We start from the raw sequence: 24,424 nt of genomic DNA, 5'->3' as shown, positions 1-24,424 counted from the left end.
TAAATTGACAAGTTTTCACATATTCGAATCTCTTGCTTCAACAATCATCGAATAATAAAACGTTAGTAAATACATCATTATTGATATGAAGACGGTCAGTTGCTATTCTAAATCCAAAAGAGTGTAGTCAAAAATCTTATCAGTTTAAAAAACATAAGTCTTTGAGATTTCTAATTAATATTTTTCACTTCAAGCAAATATTTACCCTCTTTTTGCAAACACACTATAAGAAAACTACAAGCTCATTCATCACACTTTATGTAAGTAGTACACTTGCGTGCAAATAGTCCTTACAGGTAACAAAATTAAGTCATTATTCAAGTCTAACACTAATGTTATATGTACTGTTTATTTATTAGTGTATGTAAACAGCTACAGACAGACACAACGTTTTATTTTAATTAAAGTATGGGTTTCACTTGAATTGTTTTAGTTGGTCAGGGTTGTAACTGTTAATCTATTTTTTCCCTAAAAGTTTTTTTACAAATATTTCTTTGGATATGTTGTGATAATCAGTCACAACTTGGTCACGTATTGGACTTTTTGATAATTAAGAATACTTCAATGGTTTATATAAACGATTTTTGTGTCAATATTGTTCAATATACCAAAATAATTACGTAACCGCTTTTTATCCGGGTGCGGGAAGTAGCTCGGATTGTAGTAGTACCCTCGAACCACGGGTGAAACCGCAGAAAACGTAACTTTAAAAGTTATGTCTCAATTTTCCATATATTTAAAAATACCTAAACACGAAAGCCCTTACATATCGTGTGTATATGCGTTGTCTACCAAATTAATAGCCGTCCCATGATAAATGTGGCTCTGCTATCATGCAACGATTCACGACAAAAATGCTCACTATGTTTTTGTGGAAAACCGTGTATTTGACGTATGGCGGTTTCGCTACGTTGCTTAGTAATGTGTGGTGAGTGTACCCGTTTTTTCTGGCCTCGAGTGTTTTGTGACGTCATTTTTGGAACTGATACTGAAATTTTTATAGCATAGTGTCTTGCGTTCGATTCTCGGATCAGACAATTATTTAAATTTTTTTATGACTTGTGCAAATGGTTTTCCTCGTCAAATTACATTAAGTGTATTTTTGTATAAACCTTTGTTAAAAAAGGTGTTGTAAATTATGAATCACAAATCCAAAATTCTGAGCAAGAAAATATTAAGAGAAAAATAAATGGATAACAAGAATTAGTCAATTAACGCTTTAATAGGTAGTCATATAAAATACAAAATACGAAATATACGCAACAGATAATTACGTAAATAAATGCTATTTATTACAGCAGAACGTAAAAACAGAATGCTGGTAATTGGAGCCATTTGCCAAATAACTAATTAAGATTTAGCTAGCTAAATATTTATTTTTGTTTTTAATGTATTTGTTGGTATAATGTGGACATTAACGTGAATTATTTTTGTACTATTTATTGGTTCTGTAATTAAGTAGCCTTTTTGAGTTTTCAATATGCACCACTTTAGTGACACACTTAGTTTATGAACTAACAAAACACTAAGAAAATATTCAGATTCTCAACATTTGACCAAGCGAAGTTTCATTGGTTTCACTGCGCTTTTCTGGTAAATAATATATAATAAAGAATAATGATATTGACATTTAACTGTTGTCAAAAATCCCTTTACCCTGCATCACTATACACCTTCTTGGAAAACATATGTAACTTGTACCACCTAACATATCTACGCACTTAGAAATTCAGCTCACCTCAAATAACAATCGCAATACATTGATATGCTCCAGTAATATGTCACCATTGATTCTTAGGTAAAGAATAACTTATATATCTCGTCGATTTGTGAAGACGTTGACTGATGGCCAGCATTCATTCAGTACCACTTTGTATTGCCTTTTATGGTCGATATCGCCTTTTATCCGATACTAAGATTTAGTGGATGTCAAAGTTGTATAACTTTTTGTGCGTGATTTAGTTTCTTTGAATGGGGATTTCCCTTTTTTTCTTTGGGTGTTCTTGTGCGGAACGGTTGGGATTAATGTCTCATTTCTGTCGTATGATTGTTAGGTAAAGTTTTTTGAGTGTGACGTTGTTCAATCTGTCAAAGTATGTAATATTAGCGAATATATTTTTGCTAAACATTACACCATTTATTAAAGTTTGTTTTTCAGTATGAATGTTCTTTCTTTCCTAAGGGATAGAACTAGACCATGTATCCGGAAATAATGACTTAGGTTTATCCTCAGACTTCGAGAAAATCAAAGAATAAAATCCAACCTCATCACATTAGCAATTAACAGTGCCAATGTAAAAAAAACTGACGCACAAATAAAGTTACTTCACCGTTTAAAATATTAAACAATGCAAATCCGACCTTTCAAGCAGCTTCCAAAAAAAAAGATATCTACTTCATTAAAAATTAAACATTCTTTCACAATTTAAATTCTCACTTTCTGATAAGCGCTTCGAATACAGTACACCCTCATTTCTTCACCCTATAATATTAGAGAGTAAAAAACAGTAAGTTGTTCCCCCTTATTTTTTCCGACAACTCAATTTAGTTGCGTAAAATGAGACTGTCAGTGTCAATTTGTAAGCCACGCCAGTGACGTCACGGGCAATTTTCTAGAGTGTTCTACTGTCTAGGTAAGGCCTGCTTTATAACCTAAAATATTATGACCTAAAAGGTAGGTGATGTATAGAAAAAATTGTAGCGATTTTTCATGAATGTTTACCATTCATCGACTCTTGGGATTCATATACAGAAGTAAATTCAAATATTATTTAAAGCACATTTTTGACATACACAAATAATATAAGAATTTTTTCAAAAAGTTAATCATTTTTATATTGATTCTACGTATTAAAAACTATACCTATAATAAACCTTTTACTAAATAACTCCAAAACTTCGCCAAAATATTATTCTTTCCTTATAACAATTTCTTTTTGTTCTATAAAAGAGGTCTTTACGAGTTACTCCATTACGGTCCTATCTAAAAAAGGTAATATAAACTGAAAATATTCAGGTACGTACCATGTTTATCATCTTGAATTTGATAAAATACCTCTGAGAGGTTATTTCGTTTTAGGCAGTGTTACACCGCTTTGAAGATTTAACCCCAGTTATGAGCTTTTTTAGTTGCCAAAATGGGATGAAGTTTTTTATTTCAGCTGTTCAGGTTTAGGCTGTACTTATGTTTTATATGCCTTCATTTTTGAAGTTACCGTTACCGTTTGTCGTTATTCTTTAGGGTGAACTCTAGGGCCCTTTTTCAACACTAACTATAAAACGCTTTTGTGGTTGAAAACCTGATTAGTTTTAGATGAAATTTCGCATTTTGTTTTCCAAAAAGAATATTACCTAAAGTCCAGAAAACAACTAATATCCAAAAGGGCCCGACAATTTAAACTTAAGTTAACCAACCTATAATTTATAAAAAAGAAACATAATAAATATCTGACCATCCTACTTGCCATTAATAAGAGCTAGACTCACCGCATCCTAATCCAGGTCTGTAGTATTAATCACCAACATAATTACCTACACCATACAGATAAAGTACAGAAATATCGTTTTGAACAATACTTGGCTAAAAGGACTCACTAAGAATTGAAAATAAAGTGAACATGCAAAGATGATTTTCCTACAGCCATTGAGAAATCATGAGTAGGTAATGATTTCGGAAACTAACTTTGTGACTTCGAAGTTAACTTCTAGCCACTTCACGGCAGTCATAATGAGGAAACAAAACACTACTTTGGCACACACACTACATGCAAAAGGCGTGAAATTGCGGACTTCTGAGATGACTGTTATAGTCAAATTTTCTTAGCGTAAATTAACTATTTTATGTAGTTAATTCATTCATTCAATCATGTGTACCAATGTTTGTATATTCGTGTCTAACATAGTATTAACGTGTATTAACATTTAAATAAGATCCTTTGATGAGCCTTCGGTATAATTGCCTACTCTGTGGCCATCTCCTATTCTGCTAGGTACAGTTAAAATGAGGTTAGGATCTCTGCACGCACATAAATATTAACTGACGCGGGCTAATTAACTGACAATACCCGTGAAGTATGGTGATTACAAATCTTAGTATATAGTGTCAAATATTGTCTTACTTCATGCTTTCGTTTGTATCCTGGGTTCTCCTATTTATGAAGTATTTTATAAACATCGGCCCACCGAAGCTATATGTACGAAATTATTTATTTAAATAACATATAGAACAGAGGCATGGAATCTATTAAAATATATTCACAATATAACCTAATAGGACTAGCCATTTAGGAGCTTCTCCTAAGATAACTCCCAAAGAAAGTAAAGATAGTAAGCAAAAAGAGAAGTACATATTTGCAAAAGAATTACATCATTATTTTAGCTCTTACCTTAGCCAATATAATTAATATATTTCAGTATTAAACAAAATCTTCTTTAGTTTTTCACTTCAAAGAAGTCTTTGAGGCACTAAAAAAACCCTAAAAATATTAAAAGCAGTTTTCTTTCTCGTCCATTGCTTACGTAATAAAAAGTGCTCAAAAATAATTTTATTCGATAGGCCGACCCAATGAACTGAACAAATTGTTTAGTCTCTCAAATATTACAGAATAATGTTCCGTTTGATAGTTTTTTTACGGGAGGGGAATGGATAAAGCTTAAATATATTTGTTTTAATAATAGAATTATGTTAATTGAATACTTCATTGTGTAATCAGGTTATGTTTGTGACTACAATCATTGTAGTACAATGTATAACATCTGCGAAAAAAAATAATACCTAAGTCATGTTCGATTTTTAAATAACTAAAATGTTATAAAAATATGAAGTAAAATTATTAGCTAAGTTTTTGTTTTACTATGACAAGTAAAGCCTCCCTATATCGTTTTTATCTAACTATAATTTTATACTAACTCAAACTAAAATCAATATTACTCTACATGGCTCATTAAATTCACAAAGCATTTCAAATATCATACCTACAATGAAAATAGACATGTTGTAAGCGCCATTTCTTTCAAGTACTCTTCATAATAAACACGACAGACTTTCCTTGAATACAATTTATATTTCTCCACTTCTCAAAGTATAAACAGACGCTCGCTACCTATTGAAAGGGATGCTCAACAAAAACAGTTCATTATAAAAGTTTTTTAAAACATTTTTTATGAAAAGATTATTCTTAAGGACACTCGGAAATCATAAATCTTTGGCGTCTGCAATGAAAACGGACACAAAATGATGTATTTTTGTAAGTTTCGTATCTATACGAAGTGGTTACTTTAGTTTGTTTGTATAAAAATATATTAGATACGTTCGTATATTCTTATTTGGTTTGGCTAAACTATGCGTAATCTTTGAATGTCACCAAAGGCTTTATGCGTTCAAGTAGAATACACATCGTCATTAATAGTCTAACATCATCCAGTGTATTTTTTTGTGATGGAATCAGCTTCGACTAAGCTCATTGATTTCTGAGACTTTTAGCAGTTTATCCATATATTATTATAGGTTTTACCCCTTTCTGAGACAGGCTCTTAACGGTGAACAAAAATCTCTCTAACTATTTAAAATATACTTTCGTCTGAATTTATAAGACAAAGAATTCAATGGATCGGCAAAAAATACATTTATTTCAGAAATGATTGAATGAAATGAACTGAAAATTATACTTAAAGTTTTCCCCTTTGTTATATTACAAAATAGGCACAATAGACTTTCTGAGAAGTTATTAAGAACAAGTTAAACCTAAAGGTCTTTGAAACAGTTTTTAAGTTTCAGCTCTTTATCATTGATACCTAGAAATAAATGGGGTTCGAAACAAAGCAGAGAATTTTCTTTTGAACGAGGCTCATTCTATAACTGCCGACAAAGTAAATTTCTGAAAGGTAAATAGAACATGAATATTAAATAATTAAGTATAATAGGTCCTCGCAAATGCATACATACTTTTAAGCTAAAATAATTAAACCTTTTAAAATTTATTCGAAAAGCACACCAATATCACTACCTTAATAAACAATTTTCCAATGTCCATATTTTTTATGAATTTTTAATATTTTCCACTCCAATTAATATTCGGGGAAATATGCGTCGTTTTTATGTTGAAAAACTGTTTTCATAGCTTGTAAAATAAAATAAGTTCTGTTTAATCAACTGTAGTTGTATTTACAACAAACTAAATAGGTACCTACAAATTTATTTCACGAAATCTCGAACTGAAAACAATACAATTGTGTTTTAAATGTAATTTTTAGGCCAAACAAACAAACAAACTACTGTAGACTTTTCTTCTAATACTCAACATTTTCCAACAGTAGAACAACTTTCACCCCACCCATTTTAATATAAACAGTTTCCATAGCAACGCCCTTAAGCTACATGTACTAAAAATACCTAGCTCACAAAAGGTGATGATATCAACAAGACCTAAATCCCTGCTTACCCTCCACAGGCGTAACACAACACCCTCAGCCTACCAACAACATGAATTATTTAAGTGCACGGCTCCTATTCTGCTAGCAATACAATGTTGATTTACGAGCACTCGTAAACTCTCTACTGATAGTAACGTTTAAATGGAGCTATTTCTTCCCTTTGTTGTTTCATTTCCGATGTTGCGTCGTAAAGATAATCTTTGTTATGAATTGATTGGAGTCTCTGAATGACAATGGGCTGATTGCATGAATGAGTCCGTGTGGCTTGGTTTTGTGATAAATAAACAAACGCTTTTATTGCGCGTAATGAAATTGGTGGATTTAGATATTTGTAGGTACTTGATTGGTTAGACATAACTTTCATCAAAGAGTTTAAGATACAAAGAGGAATTTCCTGTTGACTAAATAGAACCTGTGAAGATAGAAGACGATTAGTTGAGTAGACGTTTGACTAGGTCCAAATATCAATCAGCTAAAGGATCAAACCCCATTACAAAGCAAAACTCTACACAAAAGTAACCCAAAAAACTAAACTCATTTTAAGTTTCCAACACTTTATACAACGCATAATGAAACTAAAGACCAAACTTTAAAAATACACGCCTAAAATAAAATACCTAAAGATTTTTGAACCCATCTTTACAAAGTCGAAGGTTTCAAATATCATTGTGGATTTCACACGCGACGTTTACGACACGACACCGATCGATTCAGTATTTATGACGAATGACGAATTTATGACGAATAAACGGACCGTTATTCTGACGCTTCGCCACTAAACTGACGTTTTACTGTCAATAGATATTAGCTATCGTGTTACAGTGTTAAGATTTAATTATGAGAATAGGCACCTCGTTGCGTTTACGATGTTTTGGATGTTAAGTGTTTATTTATGTGGAGTTAAATTAAATATCTTGAGTGTTTTGGTTTTGAAGGAAGGTTAAGAAGATTGCGAAGATATAAAAGAAAGTAAAGCACAAAATGATAATTACAACAATTGCACCAAGAAAACAGTTACGCAAAGAAGTACTTCCGAAGATTCAAAAATATAAATATGGACAAAGTCTCTGCTATTAATATTAATACTGTAGATGTAGATAGAAGAAGTCCAAAGGATATATTATTTCGGTCAAGTCATACAAACAAACCAACGAAAATACTTGAAACTTAACAGCTGTAGAACACTCAATAAAACAGAAGAAGAAATACCACTACTTAATCATATTAAGAACCAAGATATACGCTTACACTCAGCAACATAGCAAGCCATACAAATGTTGAACTCGGAATAAGAGTTGAGCTTAATCTCAAGAACCAATATTTAAACTGGAGCGAACTTGAGAGCTAGAGAGCCAATAACCGCCTTCAAATCCAGTTTGCACTTAGTCGATAGAAGTTTACTTGTACGATCGTTGTACTCATGAATATGTGTTTAGTAATCAGTGTTGGGTTCTGGCTTCTTCTTAAGTTTCTTGAGATTTTGATGGTGTTTGGTTTGGTTTGCTGTGTTGGGCAATTTTGAGTCGTATGTTTTCGGTGATGGGGATGTCATTTGATTGGCTATGTGCGTCAGTATTTTACGAACTTAAATTAACAATATTTTTTTTGCGATTTTCAAAATGCAACTATGATATGAGGTCCAGAAAAGTTTGAGAATGTTTCAAAGTAAACTATGGGAAAATTCAAATTGGAATACATTTTATTAGAAGTCAGAGACGTCAGTGACGAAATTATAACTCTCTTAAAAGAATTTAGAAACACTATAAAAAGTGGAATACTGTATAAAGCAGACTTCAAAAAAATTAAGCCTCATTAAGAAGCTCGTTTCCATAATATTACGACCACAAAACATCCAAAGATTTAATTACCACATTTTTATTAGTACCAGAGGCCTGACCCTAGCATTCATAAGTCCGTAATAAAGAAAATTTGTGCTATAAAGCCAAGAGGTCTCTAGGGAACACTGCGGCCATTAATGACGATCTTGGCATTGTGGCCAAATTAATATGTGCCAGTACGCACAATACTGATCGCTGTCGTAGATCATGTTCGCACAGGAACCGACAATTTATATTGTAAGATGAGTTCAGCTTTGTCTGATAGAATTATTGCGGGACATGAGACGGATAATGACGTTCTTGCTAGATTTTTGGTGTGATCTACTGCAGAAATGTGTGATGAAGAAATTGCTTAAAATAGTTTTGGGAAGAAACTTTAAATGTAGATTCTTATGATCATTAATCAGAAAATTGATAATACTGAAAGAATGTAAACTCTTCAAATCTTTTTTCTTCTTTCAATGAACGTGCATTGAGCTTCGATTTGTTTCTTTTTCATTTGGAAATTCTGCTAAATGATGGCAGCAAACTAGTTCTGCAATTTCAATTATCAGTGATGACGTAACTTCCTATTTAGTTAGTGTAAAGGGGGATGAAATTATTTGCGGTCGGGGTTGATTAAAGACCACGAAAGGGATGCAATTTGAATACATTCGGTCTTTCATTTCATTATAGGTTTGTGTAGGGTAGCTGTGAAGTAATTTTGCCAGTTTCCACGTGTATTGATTGTTATGACAGAAATGTGAACGAGGCATAAAAATATCAAGATATACCAAGTGTAAGAAATATTGGTGTATACTGTTCGAATTTTATTTTTATAATTTTAGCTATCTTTTCTTTTCGCATTGCCTCTACATATGCAATTTTGTGCTCTAAAACAAAATTATTTTCATCTTGAACTCATATTATATCTACTCATATTATATTATTATCCTATTTTACTCCTTAAATGCGATACTTTAAGCCATTGTACATTTTACTTCTCATTCCTCTATTGTAGAACTAATGTCTTAGGTGACCCATAAATAATTTTCATACCCATTTCTCTTAGACCTAAACAATAATAATTCCTCGCTTAGCAAAAACGATTTTCTCAATTTGTCCCGAAATTATTGCGTCAAGTGAAATATAATACTGCGGGCACGTTTTCATTAGACTTAGACTGAAGCATGATGTAATGTCTGCCTTATGTCTAGACAAACTATTATTGTTTCTTATAGAGGTATTGTAGGCTGTTTTTATTAAATATATTGTTACTTGTCAGCTTTAAGTTAAGTGTGTGGTTGTACCTACTCACTTTTGCTCATATAGACTTTTGTCAATCAGTCTTGTATAAGGTCTTTAAGTCTTTATATTGAGGAATAATTATTTGGTATATTCTATTTCTCTCATCCTATTAATTTCACTATCGGTTACTTATTACGGTTAACATTTGTGTTCAGAATTTTGTTAAATGTGAATTCTTCAACATGTTATGAAATGTTAAATTCTTTAATCGCCTCTACATTTTTCGATGTATCATCCAAAAATAAAGTAGATCCCACAATTAACTAAATCCCAATACACTACACTATGCAACTGAAATGCAAAACTAAGCTTATTACCCTTTTCATCTTCCACCCGTTTCACCCGTATCAGCAACGCTCCCGGTCCTAATAAAATCTCCGGGACTGAACCAATAAACGTCACTATATCGCTCAGTCAACGACGCATCGAGTGACGTCACCCTGCAGTTCGGTTTCAACGTCGTATCAAATTCGAACGCCAATCAGCGAGCCCCGTTTCGCTGACGTGGCGTCACGTCATGCGATATTGGCGGTTGGAGCTTTTGATTTTAGAATGTTCGGGTAGTTGATCGTGGACTGTTTGAGATTTGAATTTCGAAAATAAGAATGATTTTGTTTTGTGTGTGTTCTTTTTTTAATTCTGGGCTTTAACAACTAATGACAGCGAAATTCTGCCTTTTTAAATAATGTCGTTAACTTTATTAATATTAAGCAGCCTCGTAGCAAAAAAATTAAGCTAATTTCAACTAGCATAAAGGGCGATTCATTTTGTGTCCCTCGCTCGACACTTTTTCATGGGAAATTTAATAAGCGCCGTGGCATCAATAGCAAGGGAGCGCCATAAGACCCCGCCATTCTTTTCGTCGCATTACTCAAAAACTGACGTTCTGCTACAAAAATGCCGGGGCTTAAGTTGAAGTTTGATGTAATTTCGTAATTAAGTGACAAGATTAGAAGAGATTTTAATTAGATTATTAGCAATTTTAACGAACTTGACTCTAAAAGTGATGCGCGTAATTATAACGATGTTAGCTTTTTTAAAGTAAATAAAGTTGAAATACATCATTATAGAATCGACATGAAACACAATTTACAAAAAGGGCTCTTTAAACTTTTTACGCTCTAACAACGTACGTACAAAGGAATCGTTTCATATAATCATTTCCTGTGTAACAGTATCCAAAAATTTTATCATTGGTCGTTACCCAAATACAGCACGAAAAGGATATTCATAAAGAAATCGTAGAACAAAAAAATACGCTTCAATAATCACATATAACGAGTGTTTACTGTTTTCTTAGATACCTTCATATATTATATCGATGATAGGTACTTAGATGTCGTACACAATATAGCCCGGTCAAAATAGACATAAAAGTAGTGGTCAAATAACATAAATTCCCACAGAGCTGATTTTTGATGGAGAGCTAGATTTGATCATTATAAATAAAATACTAAAAGTCCCCATCGATCCCATGTGTGCGTCAAAAGTTATTCGAGGCCAAATGTCAAAATTTTAGGTTTTTTGTTTTTTTTTTCGAAAACGGTAAGTTTTATCAAAAAAAGACATCAGACCAAAGTTGTAGATCTTTAAATTTGCTACAAAAATGGCATTAACAATTCTCTCCTAAATCTTACCATTCCTGAGATATCGCGATTCAAAGAGTCACACTACACATGATATGCATATATAAGCCACGTATATACGACGGCTGCCTTTAAGTTGTGTAGTTTGAAATAAGTATAGACAATCTAATAGGTTAATATCATTTATTGTTTTTCAAAGAATTCTCCGCGATATCTAATGCCCTTTGCATGCATTAAACCCAGTTCTTGAAATATTTATTCCATTCTGAAGTGGGGGTAGTCAAATTGGCCGATTTGTATGAGTCAACAGCTTTTTCAGGTGTGCTGAAACGTTTACCACGAGACTTTACTTAATTTTGGGGAATGTAAAACAATCGTTATGCCCACGGATCCATGTCACGGTATGTTACATGTTGGTCTGCGATAATTAACTGCCGCATAGCCTCCATATTATCTTGGGTCATATCGGGTTTTGAATTACCTTCACGTGGTTTGTCGCTAAGGCTAGATTGCCCACTTTTAAATCCTAAATATCAGCGTACTGCAGTCCTAAGGCATGGTTCTGCATCACTAAACACAGAACAAAAATTTTTAAACCGCTGAATTCGCGACAATCCGCTTTTAAAGTTGTAGAAAATTATCGCACGCTAATTTTCCTTCGACATTTCCATTTTTATCCAGAAGACTGGGGTTGAAAATTGATACATAATATCTGGACCCTATTAAAACTTTACTCCCACCTGCTCCAGAAAAACTCCTGACATAATTTTTTGCAATTGCAAAAATGATTATAGTATCAAATCATCCTCCGAGCCCTTTTCCCAACTATGTTGGGGTCGGCTTCCAGTTTAACCGGATGTAGCTAAGTACCAGTCCTTTACAAGGAGCGACTGCCCTATCTGACCCCCTTAACCCAGTTACCCGGGCAACCCAATACCCCTTGGTTAGACTGGTGTCAGACTTACTGGCTTCTGACTACCCATAACGACTGCCAAGGATGTTCAATGACAGCCTACCTACAGTTTAACGTGCCATCAGAAACACAGTCATTGGTGTCCAAGATATGCTTAGAAAGTACATACAAACTTAGAAAAGTTGCATTGGTACTTGTCTGACCTGGAATCGAACCCACTCATACTTGAGAGGTTGGTTCTTTACCCACTAGGCCACCACGAGTTTTTGTATGAATCTGATAAATCTATAACAATCACAATGATAGTTAACCCAATAGTTAATATCAATAATGACATCATATTAGAACTTGACGGCAATTATTCCCTTAAACTATCCTAAAATTGTCATGACAGTTAGTGGAGTAGGCCTACAGGGAAACCACGGTAAAAAAAACGCGCCGAGTACACTACCTCACAGGTGGCGTGGAAATGTGTGCATGTCCTGTATGGAATATACTTTGAAGCGCGATATCTCAGGAATGGTAAGATTTAGGAGAAAACTGTTAATGCCATTTTTGTAGAAAATTTAAAGATCTACAACTTTGGTCTGATGTCTTTTTTTGATAAAACTTACCGTTTTCGAAAAAAAAACAAAAAACCTAAAATTTTGACATTTGACCTCGAATAACTTTTGACGCACACATGGGATCGATGGGGACTTTTAGTATTTTATTTATAATGATCAAATCTAGTTCTCCACCAAAAATCAGCTCTGTGGGAATTTTTGTTATTTCAAATGTCTATTTTGACCGGGCTAATAATCAAAATAAGACCCTTGTCACAACGTCCAAATTATCTACCTAAATTATGTAGGTATCTTTGCAAGGTAGACAAAGCATTTTGTGAACCCTCTGCCGTTTAAGACGAGATTGAGACAAAATTGTTCTAATTAACACGGATGGCTCAATGAAATTACGAACATAATGATTACAAAGAAAATTAGTACAATACCTACAAAGGGAAAATTTAAATAGAAATAAATATTCAAATCGTAAATGTCCGTGTTTTGTAGCGAAAATGAAATTCTTAAATAAGATGGAAATTGTTTGCCTTAGCTTTAGGTTCGAAACAAAACAAAAGGTAGAAGCTATTGAAATATCTTGATACTGTTGTGGAAGATGACAAAACCAATAAAGATAGTAGAGAAACTTTTGTAGGGCGAGCTAAAAAAATCTAAACTCGAAACAATGTAATCAAAATTCCCCGACATTTGTTGGTGTGGCTTATATCGCACACGTCCGCAGCATAGAAATTTACGCAACATTTTCGTTCCCCTGCGATCATTCCCTCCGCGATATCGATGGCGTGATTTATTTTTGTTTTCACGTAGTTGAATAAGTCGGAATTATAAGGTTGGGACCGCGTTATGGCCCATAAAACCTATAATGACTCACCCGTGCCGCGCAGTACGTGGTATTTATTTAAAAAATTACCTGCCGCCGTATTGAAAAATATGTAATTGTTTTTGTGGAGCTTTGCTTTTAATTGCTTCAACGATTGAGCTTTTAGTATTGATTATACGTGCGTGAAAATAATAGTCTGATTCTACTGATGTTCATTTTGTAACAGCTGAAACAATTTGAATATTACTAACGTAACGAAGCTTATTGTGCTTTTAATATTTCTCGCCAAGAAAATAATACGCTATTTGACTATAAGAAAGTCTCATTAGCCATTTTTAAGTTAGTATTCACAACGTTAAACAAATTATATCTTCATAGCCAAGTTGGAAAAAACCACGGAGGAGAAAAGACTAGCGGAGGTGCCCTAACGTAAAATCTCTTAACAAAGCAGCGCGCCAAAATTCGGGTGAGCGGGGGACGAGGAACGTTACTGGCTCCACCCGTGATCCACCCTTAAACGCCTTTTATGGGAAGCCACCCATTTTTTGTAAATCCATCTAGCGTGGAATAGGATGATTAAAATCTAACCCTAAACTAACATCGACCACTAGTGACATACTCAAAAATTAAGTAAATACTCAAAATTAATAATTCTTTTAAAATAGTAATTGAACTAGAAAGTTTGAAGAAGCATTCATTTGAAATGAAAGAAGAAAAAGAGAGGGATAAAAAAGTTAGAAAATTAATTCTTATATAAGTATTATTTTGTGCAGAGAACTTGCCCCACAACAATTTATTTACTCCCCCAGACATGAAATGGGTATAATTCTACTAGGGACCATTAAACGGAGACTCGATGAAAAATCATTTTTATTCACCACGGGTCTAAAATACTCCCATGGTGTAATTTAAGTATCAACTATTGTCATTGTGTTAGTTCGTCTACTAGCCACTATGGCATCACAAGCACGAAAATTCGTTCTATTTGTTCTAGAACCGTGCTGCGATGACTGTTGTTATTTTCGATGTTGCCATATTACGAAATTCACCAAGAAAAATGGGAATTAAAATTATAGGGACAGTATCAAATTAGAGTTTTCACAACTGTATCATAACGGCGCATCCACTAAGTAGCAGACTTTATGTGAGTCGGATATTGCTCTGAGTAAAGGTACATTCAAAAAGTTTGTACGGCAAGAGAGATATACCTATGTAAAACATTGCTGATGATGAATATAAATAAATCTACGCTAATTTTCGCCACATCTTATATTTGTTATGAGTAATAGTACTCGGGACTTTGCCCCAATATCGGAGATATGGGATAAGGTGAGATAGAGAAATGAGAACTAGGTGATTGAGAATGCTGTCGTATTGGAGCCATTGCAAAAATACTGTTTTTATAAAATGTGGTCTTAAATCTTATTACATGTAACTGATCACAACGATGCTGCCTGGTTACTCAAAGAAATACATAGTTAGAGTTATGATTAATTTTAAGATAATTGCAGCTTTTTTAAATAAGACCTTTTTTAAGAATGGGTGATTGAATTTTCGATGTCTGGTAGCACTTAATTTTGTAACGGGTGTCTCTGTGGTCTTGATGAACACAATTTTACTTCAAATATACGTAAGTCGACTACTTACCGAAAGATGGTGTTTTTATAATTTTAAATTTTCATGATAATATATCATATGTTTTGGTTTGTAAATAATCTATAAAAAAACTTGTAGGATGCAAGGAAAAATGAAGCTGTTTTTTAAGGCAAAATTGGTACCAATAATATACATTGATACAAGATTCATACGAAAATAATACAAATTCACTTAGAGGTTCTAGAAATGCAGCTATTCGACGACAGATGTCTCTAGCAAAAAATATGATTTAAAGTAAAAATATTACTTACACGTGAAATGTTATCCTATGGTATGTTTGAGTTTGGATCCTGAGCAATTTCTACAATTAATGATAGCGCATTTCGTCGTTTTAATCGAGTAACAAATAAAATTTGTTGAAATTGTGGTTAAAATACAACTATGACAAGATGTCAGTTTGATGTGAAGGACGGTATATGGGCGGTGTCCAGCCACGCCTGTCGTGACGTAGTTGTGACGTATTTGACCTACCTGTAGGCGCGTGACCTACCTGCGTTAGGGCATCTCCGCTAGTCTTTTCTTCTCCGTGGAAAAAACCTTCAGAGCTAGTATAATTTAAACTTTTTTCTCGCTGAGAATAAAAGTTCTGAGAATAGTATTATTTATTTAGACAACAAAAAGCTGGACTTGAAGAATTCATTCGTACATTTAGAGCGTTCTCTAAGTTAATTAAAAAGTCTATGGGAACCCGACGAAGATTTAAGTAGTATGTAAAATAATTAAAGTCAAACAATTTTGAGTAAAGACAATGTAATTCATATAGAAGGAGCGCAATAACGATGGCAAATAAGTCCCCTTGAACAGTGAACCGTTTTCCGTTTTTCCCGAACGTGACCGAGTGTCAGATGTGTTATCATTAGACGGAATCTGCCCAATTACAAGCGTTCTAATCTCTTGTTATTTATAATTCACCGTACAGGCACTGAGAATATTGTTAGTAGTCACGTTTCTGTGACCCCCAGTTACAATTCAACTTTGTACATTGCGGTTTAGTTGGGGATTGTGATTATTACGAATTTGTTTGAACTCCTTTTTTGTTGAACACAATAATCACAATGATAATTTCAATATAGTGTCCATAAAAGGCGACAGTCCCGTAATTTAGACTAACCTAACCGCCTTAAAGCGTTCACTTCCTGACATAACACGCCCATCTATCGTTAAATTGAGATAACTGGTGAACATTTGTGAAAAGGATCGGCAGGTGGCATTCGACAAAATCGCTAGGGTGAAACAATGCGAGATCGGGTGCGGAGAGGTGCGGGATGTTCGCGGGATGGTTTATCAAGGCGTTTGGACCGCTGTCTCGGTTGTAACTTCGCTTTATTGCGTTATCAGGCGATGTTAGTGGCGTCAGGTATGGGGGTACCGCAGGGTGTGAATCTTGGACCAACTTTATGTCTAGTAAATGTTTGATGGCACATTTTGGTGACGAAATTAATTTATTTATTAGGTCGGTGATGCTTGAATGTTATATCTTCTAGAAGGTACACACTTAAAGCTATATAACAATCACGATTATTTAAATAAAGCCAAAACACAACTCAATGTATTCTCGTTTCTTTTATTTCTGTTTTCACACATGTACATACATGTGTGTGAGTATTTAAAACACCACGACATTCACCGCACCCAAACTGGGACTGGGTGCGAAGGGGATAAGGGGGGGAGGGTGTAAGGCTCAGGCACGTCACGTGTGTCGTTCCACTAATTGAGCGTAAAGTAAACCGCTGTCAATGAAGCGATGCGTTATTATTCCAAACTCGCTTCACCAAATATTATTTCCAAAACCTTCAAAGGAATTTCAACTCTGTGTCTTAGCATTAAAGTCGGATCTGATGCTCCATAGACCGGATTATGGCAAGCGTTTTATTATTATATGAATTTTCATAGAGTATAGTACAAACTTACTTACTGCTTCAGTCATTTCCTTTGACAATTGGTTTATTCTTGGCGTTAAAATTAAATGACAATTTCCGCGAAGGATTTTATTAGATTCATTCTGTACATTTTTTGAAGATTATACGAATATAGCAACTTCAATATTTGATATAGCAAACGGAAACTTGGTTCAATTAGTGAGACATTCTATTAAAGATTTTTTGTTCGTGCTTTTTGATGTTCATTACGAAAACTCATTTGGAATATTCAAAACGTGTAAGTAATTAAAACCGCCGTCGTAAATAGGCTCTCGACTGAACGAATCTAATATGTTAATGGTCGCGCACTTTGTTTAGTTTAGCGAATTTATTGTTCGCGTGAAAACACACGGCTTTGCTGTATTCTACATTGACAGCCTTTAATTTATGTTTGGCATTGTAATTATTGGTATTGTGTTCTTTGTTAATTAAAATAATATCAATTATAAATTGTACCTACATTATTTACTAAATTATTTTGTTATAAATTAATAATACATTTATATTACTATCCGGTATGATTTTAACCGAATGATTTTAATGATGGTTGAGCTTTGTATGACGTTAAAATAAATAGAAGATTAACACCAAGCTAATTCGTTAGTACTAGCTTTGTCTAGAGGATGATCTTTTAGAAAATTTTGATTAACAAAAACCTTTCTGATTCACGAAAATTTCGACCTCTTGTCAATTAAATAAGAGTGTCCGTCCCAACCTTCACCCAGTACATTTTCAAACTTAGACCGTTAGTCTGATTAATATGCAGGACTAATTAAAAGGCATCGTAGTTAAAGCCAGCACATCGCCAACGAAGGCAACGCCACTTTTCATTTGCGTTTCCCGGAAAACATTCACGGCTTAGGCAAATTGTTGTGATGGCTGCGAATTGGAAATGTCATGACAATGGAATATGTTGCTTGTGAATAACTTCGCTGTTAGAATACTTTGAAGATTGTTGAGTTTTTCGTGATAAATATTTCTCTTTGTGCGTATATGTTTGCGTTATTTTAACGCTTGCGTTATGTTCATAATATCAGGTACTGTGGTGATATTTTTTTATGAAAAGCAGCAAATTCAACTTAGCTTAGCTAACTTTTATAGGCATTTAAGTCTCATACTATCATCATCAAGTTCATTTAAGGAACTTTATACTACAAAACATAGTACATGTATCTACAAACCCAGTACATAATAACGATCAAAATTATCAGACCCTCATCATCTAGCCTACGAGCCTAGTGAAATAATTAAGATGAATTCGCGAGTGATACGGCATAGAGGCTCGCGACTCGTAAATCCACGATTACGTGGCCCGAGAACGTTTTAATGAGCCGTACGGAACCAGGGGTGGTGCAACTGCAGATAGAACGAATATAACTCTAAATATAAGTCAGGGGCTTTATCAAGATGAATTGGAATGAGGAGCTAAAGAAATAAGTAAAGATACAAGAGAGAAATGTAAATAAATAAGCAGACATCTTATCAAGCTTTACTGTAGCTATAAATACCCCAAATTGAAATTTCATATTCAATGAATACGTTCGTTAAAATTATAATGAAATTAATTGTAAATTGCTATCGGTTGAGCTCCGAAATCAAAATATATTTCTAATTGATTGCTTGCTCGATTTAGATCATTCCTTTCAATAAATACACGAACCTTAGTGTAGGCGGCGTACCAATACAAAACATTATAATATCGTGACTTACTAAATTAAAGTAGCTTCTAATGCTTCTTGTACAGAATCGAGATCTGTCAGAGCCCCAAATAAAAAAATATTTCGAAAGATAAATGCTATATTCGTCTGACAGCCCTCCGGCCCAGCCCCTGTGAGGCGATAAGCCAGCGAATTGCCGGCAACTTGAGACAACACCGACACAGACACAACATACATTCACTCGCAAAGTTCCACAAAATTTCGACCTCTTGTCAATTAAATAAGAGTGTCCGTCCCAACCTTCACCCAGTACATTTTCAAACTTAGACCGTTAGTCTGATTAATATGCAGGACTAATTAAAAGGCATCGTAGTTAAAGCCAGCACATCGCCAACGAAGGCAACGCCACTTTTCATTTGCGTTTCCCGGAAAACATTCACGGCTTAGGCAAATTGTTGTGATGGCTGCGAATTGGAAATGTCATGACAATGGAATATGTTGCTTGTGAATAACTTCGCTGTTAGAATACTTTGAAGATTGTTGAGTTTTTCGTGATAAATATTTCTCTTTGTGCGTATATGTTTGCGTTATTTTAACGCTTGCGTTATGTTCATAATATCAGGTACTGTGGTGATATTTTTTTATGAAAAGCAGCAAATTCAACTTAGCTTAGCTAACTTTTATAGGCATTTAAGTCTCATACTATCATCATCAAGTTCATTTAAGGAACTTTATACTACAAAACATAGTACATGTATCTACAAACCCAGTACATAATAACGATCAAAATTATCAGACCCTCATCATCTAGCCTACGAGCCTAGTGAAATAATTAAGATGAATTCGCGAGTGATACGGCATAGAGGCTCGCGACTCGTAAATCCACGATTACGTGGCCCGAGAACGTTTTAATGAGCCGTACGGAACCAGGGGTGGTGCAACTGCAGATAGAACGAATATAACTCTAAATATAAGTCAGGGGCTTTATCAAGATGAATTGGAATGAGGAGCTAAAGAAATAAGTAAAGATACAAGAGAGAAATGTAAATAAATAAGCAGACATCTTATCAAGCTTTACTGTAGCTATAAATACCCCAAATTGAAATTTCATATTCAATGAATACGTTCGTTAAAATTATAATGAAATTAATTGTAAATTGCTATCGGTTGAGCTCCGAAATCAAAATATATTTCTAATTGATTGCTTGCTCGATTTAGATCATTCCTTTCAATAAATACACGAACCTTAGTGTAGGCGGCGTACCAATACAAAACATTATAATATCGTGACTTACTAAATTAAAGTAGCTTCTAATGCTTCTTGTACAGAATCGAGATCTGTCAGAGCCCCAAATAAAAAAATATTTCGAAAGATAAATGCTATATTCGTCTGACAGCCCTCCGGCCCAGCCCCTGTGAGGCGATAAGCCAGCGAATTGCCGGCAACTTGAGACAACACCGACACAGACACAACATACATTCACTCGCAAAGTTCCACAAAATTACTCTCTCAAAATACAGTCTATCATTTTGAGCGGCCATGCATACAAATATTCACGTTGTATTCTAAATTTATGTGTGAAGTTAGATTTGAAAGCTACTGAATCTACAGCCTCATGCAATTCTTAAAATAAATATTTTTCCAGTTTCAAAAAAATACTTTCTGTTTTAAAACTCCAACGAAATTCACTCAATGAGCAAACTTTTGAATTGCCCAAATCTTTTCAAGACACGTGTGCCCTTTGAAAATGTTCTTGAGGCAATTTTACCTGAAAACGACTCTAAAGGATGAATGCCTTAAGGAATGAGACACGGATTAAACGATGGCCCGAATAAAGCTATGAACGTGGATCGTTTTGATATTGATGAAACGAGAGAGTTCCTAAATAGAAACGGTACGCAAGATTTTAGGAAACCGAATTATAGAAACAAAGTTGCAAGACCAAATTGTACATAATTGTAATAAATCCAAATGTATTGATTGAATAAGACGTCCACTGAAAGCCGGACGCTTACATAATACTCTGCTTCGGTACACGGCTTGGTATCCAACGGATCCTTGCGAGCGTTTCCAGGTCAGCGGTCCATCTAATTTTCCACTCGGTGATCGCCTGTCGACTATGATTGTAAAAAAAAATATAGCATAGGTAAGAAATTCACGTGAGTTATACCTTCTATCAAAAACCCTCCATTTCGCATCAGCTATAATTGGTATCTCTTGTATCAAGAAATTATTGTTACTAACTCCAAATTGCAAGATCAAATAACTTTCACAGCGAAAGGTCAAAAACCGACCAAATTGCTGAGCGAACTCCTCAGGCGTTTTCCATCAAGTCCGCCTAAATAAACAATGTCGGCTATATTTTACTGCGGCTAAAAATTCCGACCACCGAGCAATTCCTCATGCAGATTGGAAAAGTTTTCTAATAACCAATTAACTTATAAGTGATATTCTGAAATGTTGTTTCAAATTCATCAGCTTCAAAATTTACATGTTTTAAGGGTCATATTACGGCCGCTGTCAGTATTGTTCTTTCTACGAAGCCTTGTTTTAATTGAACTCGAACCTCTTTCGAATCAGGCGTGATTATGTTAAAATAGGTCAGCTGTGTACCAAATGCTTTGGGAAGAACGGTGTTAAATCGACCATCCAGATTGTCACTTACTACCGCATCATTAAGAGTGAAACACTCATTTTTGTGTCCATTTGTATTCACCCTACTGGAAAAAGGCGTCGTTTCACATTTAATTTCCGCATTCCGCAAAAATCCTTCAAAAAGCATTAACATTTCGAGAATGCAGAGTGCAGAGATTATTCAGCATCACCGGTTTTGCAATACGACTGGATTATTTGGAGAGGCCAAATCTACTGCTATCAAAAGAGGGTCGTAAAAAATAAATAGTGTGCAATAACACGAGAGTTCGACGGCACCAGTAATCCGTGATATATAGTTATAGAACATTATAGCGTATAGCAATATGACATAATTCGGAATCGTTCGACGCTCAAATGCCCTGACAGGAAATCGATAAAGCAAAGGTTGTGGTTTGCGCCTATGTGCGGGTGTATTGGAAATCTGTCCATTGAGACGTATGAATTGGATAATTTCTACTTGTGTATGTACGTTATATTGAGTTGAGGTTCAATTTGCAATTATATTGATTTATGTCGAAGCTGTACACGTTAGGAAAGCTAACTTTGTTCGTAACTGTGTTGATAATTTGTACACTACTGTATTTGTACACTACGTTACTGTATTGCAAGATATCCTCCCTCTGATATTTCAATTAGAATTAAATCTTCATCAACATCATTCTAAAGGCCGAGTTCTAATTTTGACGTTCCCATTTAATTCTTAAATTTTTCACAAAAATAAAATCACAGTGCCGTATATCCATCACCCGCAAACAATTTTCACGCCCATTTCTCTCCATCCATAATTTAATCATTCGCAAAAGCGGCGGAATTTTAAAATCTCTCCCCAAAAGCATTTAACATTTGGACTGCAAAATAAGGACAGTGCAGCGGTGGCTTCCCGGAGATTTATTATCAGATATATCATCTAAGGCCTGCCTGGCCGTAATGCCTAAAGGTTGCCAGATACAGCAAAAATTAAAAAGAATACGTGAACTCTCCTCTTTGTATTGTTTACGGGAGATTCATGGCGGGTTTATTATGTTGAATAGCTTCATTATAGCATTCAACTTTTCTGTAATCAAAGCTAATTTTAGAATCATTAAGCAATCAAATGCAATCTATTTCGAAAACAAATTCGTTACACAACTTATTATCCGCTCGAATTTGACTCAAAAATAAATCAACAGCTAAGGTAGCGTTCCAAATTACACAACCCTTACGGGCTTCGAACTGAAAATAACCTGAATTATTCAACATTAGGGCTATTAATTCTAAACTGGGTAAGAAACTCCAACTCCCATTTAAGTGTACGTTGGATAAACGCATAAACACAATGAGAGTTAAACAAAAGGTGGGGAATACATCGACTTGCCTGCAGTAAGTTCCCGAACTTTGTACGTAATCCTCATTTTTTCCCGCGGGTCCCTTGAGGCCCTAGAAAAAGCCATTTTCTTAAGAGCCTCACAAAAAACTGCTGTGTGCAGGCTTTTGGACTCTGTAAGGGCGAATGCACGTGGCATGCTTTGGCTGAGAGTTATAAATGTTCTGTGGATGCCATTAAGTATTTATTGACAGGAGTTGCGTTAAGCTTTTGTTTTTAAATATTGATCCATTTGAAGGGGAGTAGTTTTAGCTCAACGAATGTGATGTGAGATAAGTGCGTGAGTATTAAGCTGACATAAAAAAAAAAAATATTTAACCTGTATGTATTTTTGTGCGCGATTATCCCACGTTTGGGTGAACCGATTTTGATGCGGTTTTCTGCATAGTATTTATTAGACTTGGGTGAAGGTTTTAGGTATACTATTGAAGTCGTTATTTTAATTCCTGTTGAATCAACTTTTGGAGAAAAACCTGTTATTTTTCTAGTGATTTTAAACAAGGGCAATAACTAGAGTTTGGAAAATGTAGAAATAACATCATAGTTCGTAGTTGTAATTTCAACCTCAACTAATCTTAACCCTGTACTAAATACACTAAAGTACTAAGTTCCCAGTAATATAACAATAATAGTTCCTACTCGCCGTCGCACGTTCAACTCAGACCATTAACAACTCCAGTTATGACTGGTTAACGTTAAACGTCAAATCCTAAGTTAGTAAATCAGTGGTTAATGATTAATGTGTTTCTCCTAGCACATTATGTGCGTCTAATTACCCAATAGTTTCTTGTTGTTGATACTATTAATCTTTCGGAACATTTCGGAACTTTGACTTTGACTTTGAACTATTCGGACGTGTTCGGCTTTTACTAATATGGAAACTTCAAGTAAATTGGTGTTTGTTCGCTTTGATGGCTGATTGGAAGTTCTTTTGTTGAAGTTATTTAATTAATGCTGTTCTGGTCCAAAGTTTGCTGTGTAAACTGATGTATTGTGTACAGTGCATCTCGGTATCTAACGGACTTCATCGGGAGTCCAAAAGTTTGTTATTGTAACGGTTATCTATAGAATTGAGCTTGCTTATAAACTGCACAAGATTATGAATGAAAATTTAATAAAGGACTGTCATTTTAATTTTAAGCAATGACTCCTCTCGCAATCCCATCATGTTCCTTCGTAGGCCTTTTGTATACCAGGGCCGCGATAACTCTTTCCAACACCGCAGACCCTGCAAACCCTGCAGAGCTTAACCAGTGTCCATTTCTCTTGTTGCAGAGTTTGGAAGAACGAGAGAAGAGGCACGTCAGTCACAAGGAGCAGTTAGCTCGGGAACAGCGTTACCTACAGCGGCGGTTAAACCAGCTAAGCGACGCGCCGAGAGACTCAAGACTATCGGAGAGTTCAATGACCCACACGCACACAACGAGAGCTGACTCGCTTTCGTCGCTAGAGTCTTCGTCGTCGGGTGTTTCGACGGCGGAACGGTCGCCTTCGTCAGTCTCTGAAAGTGGTGAGTTTTATTTGCCTATTCTGATGTTTTTGAGAGCTTGGATCATGTTGAGAATGTGTGGGAAATCGGTTAAACGAATAAAGATGGAGCTTTATCTGCGCAGGAGCATATTTAAAAATAAATGCTAAAGAATAACCACATTAGGAAGAACAGGCTCTGTAAGTAAGAATAAGCCATATTAGGAAGAATTGACTGTACTAGGAAGAATAGGCCATATTAGGTA

The 24,424-nt window shown here is 34.8% G+C and overlaps 1 protein-coding gene across 2 annotated transcripts in view; it reads left to right on the top strand.

The window, feature by feature from the left end:
- LOC124633739 (max dimerization protein 4-like) overlaps nt 1-24,424 on the top strand; it is a 275,580-nt gene that overhangs the window by 235,421 nt on the left and 15,735 nt on the right. For both annotated transcript variants that reach the window (XM_047169061.1, XM_047169060.1), the window contains exon 5: nt 23,967-24,201. In XM_047169061.1, the coding sequence (XP_047025017.1) occupies nt 23,967-24,201 (235 nt within the window). The remainder of the gene's footprint in view (nt 1-23,966; nt 24,202-24,424) is intronic.

The sequence above is a fragment of the Helicoverpa zea genome, chromosome 10 (genome assembly GCF_022581195.2).
Source record: "Helicoverpa zea isolate HzStark_Cry1AcR chromosome 10, ilHelZeax1.1, whole genome shotgun sequence".
Lineage (NCBI taxonomy): Eukaryota > Metazoa > Arthropoda > Insecta > Lepidoptera > Noctuidae > Helicoverpa > Helicoverpa zea.
Note: the sequence above shows the minus strand (reverse complement) of the source record. Positions and strands in the feature narration are given on the sequence as shown.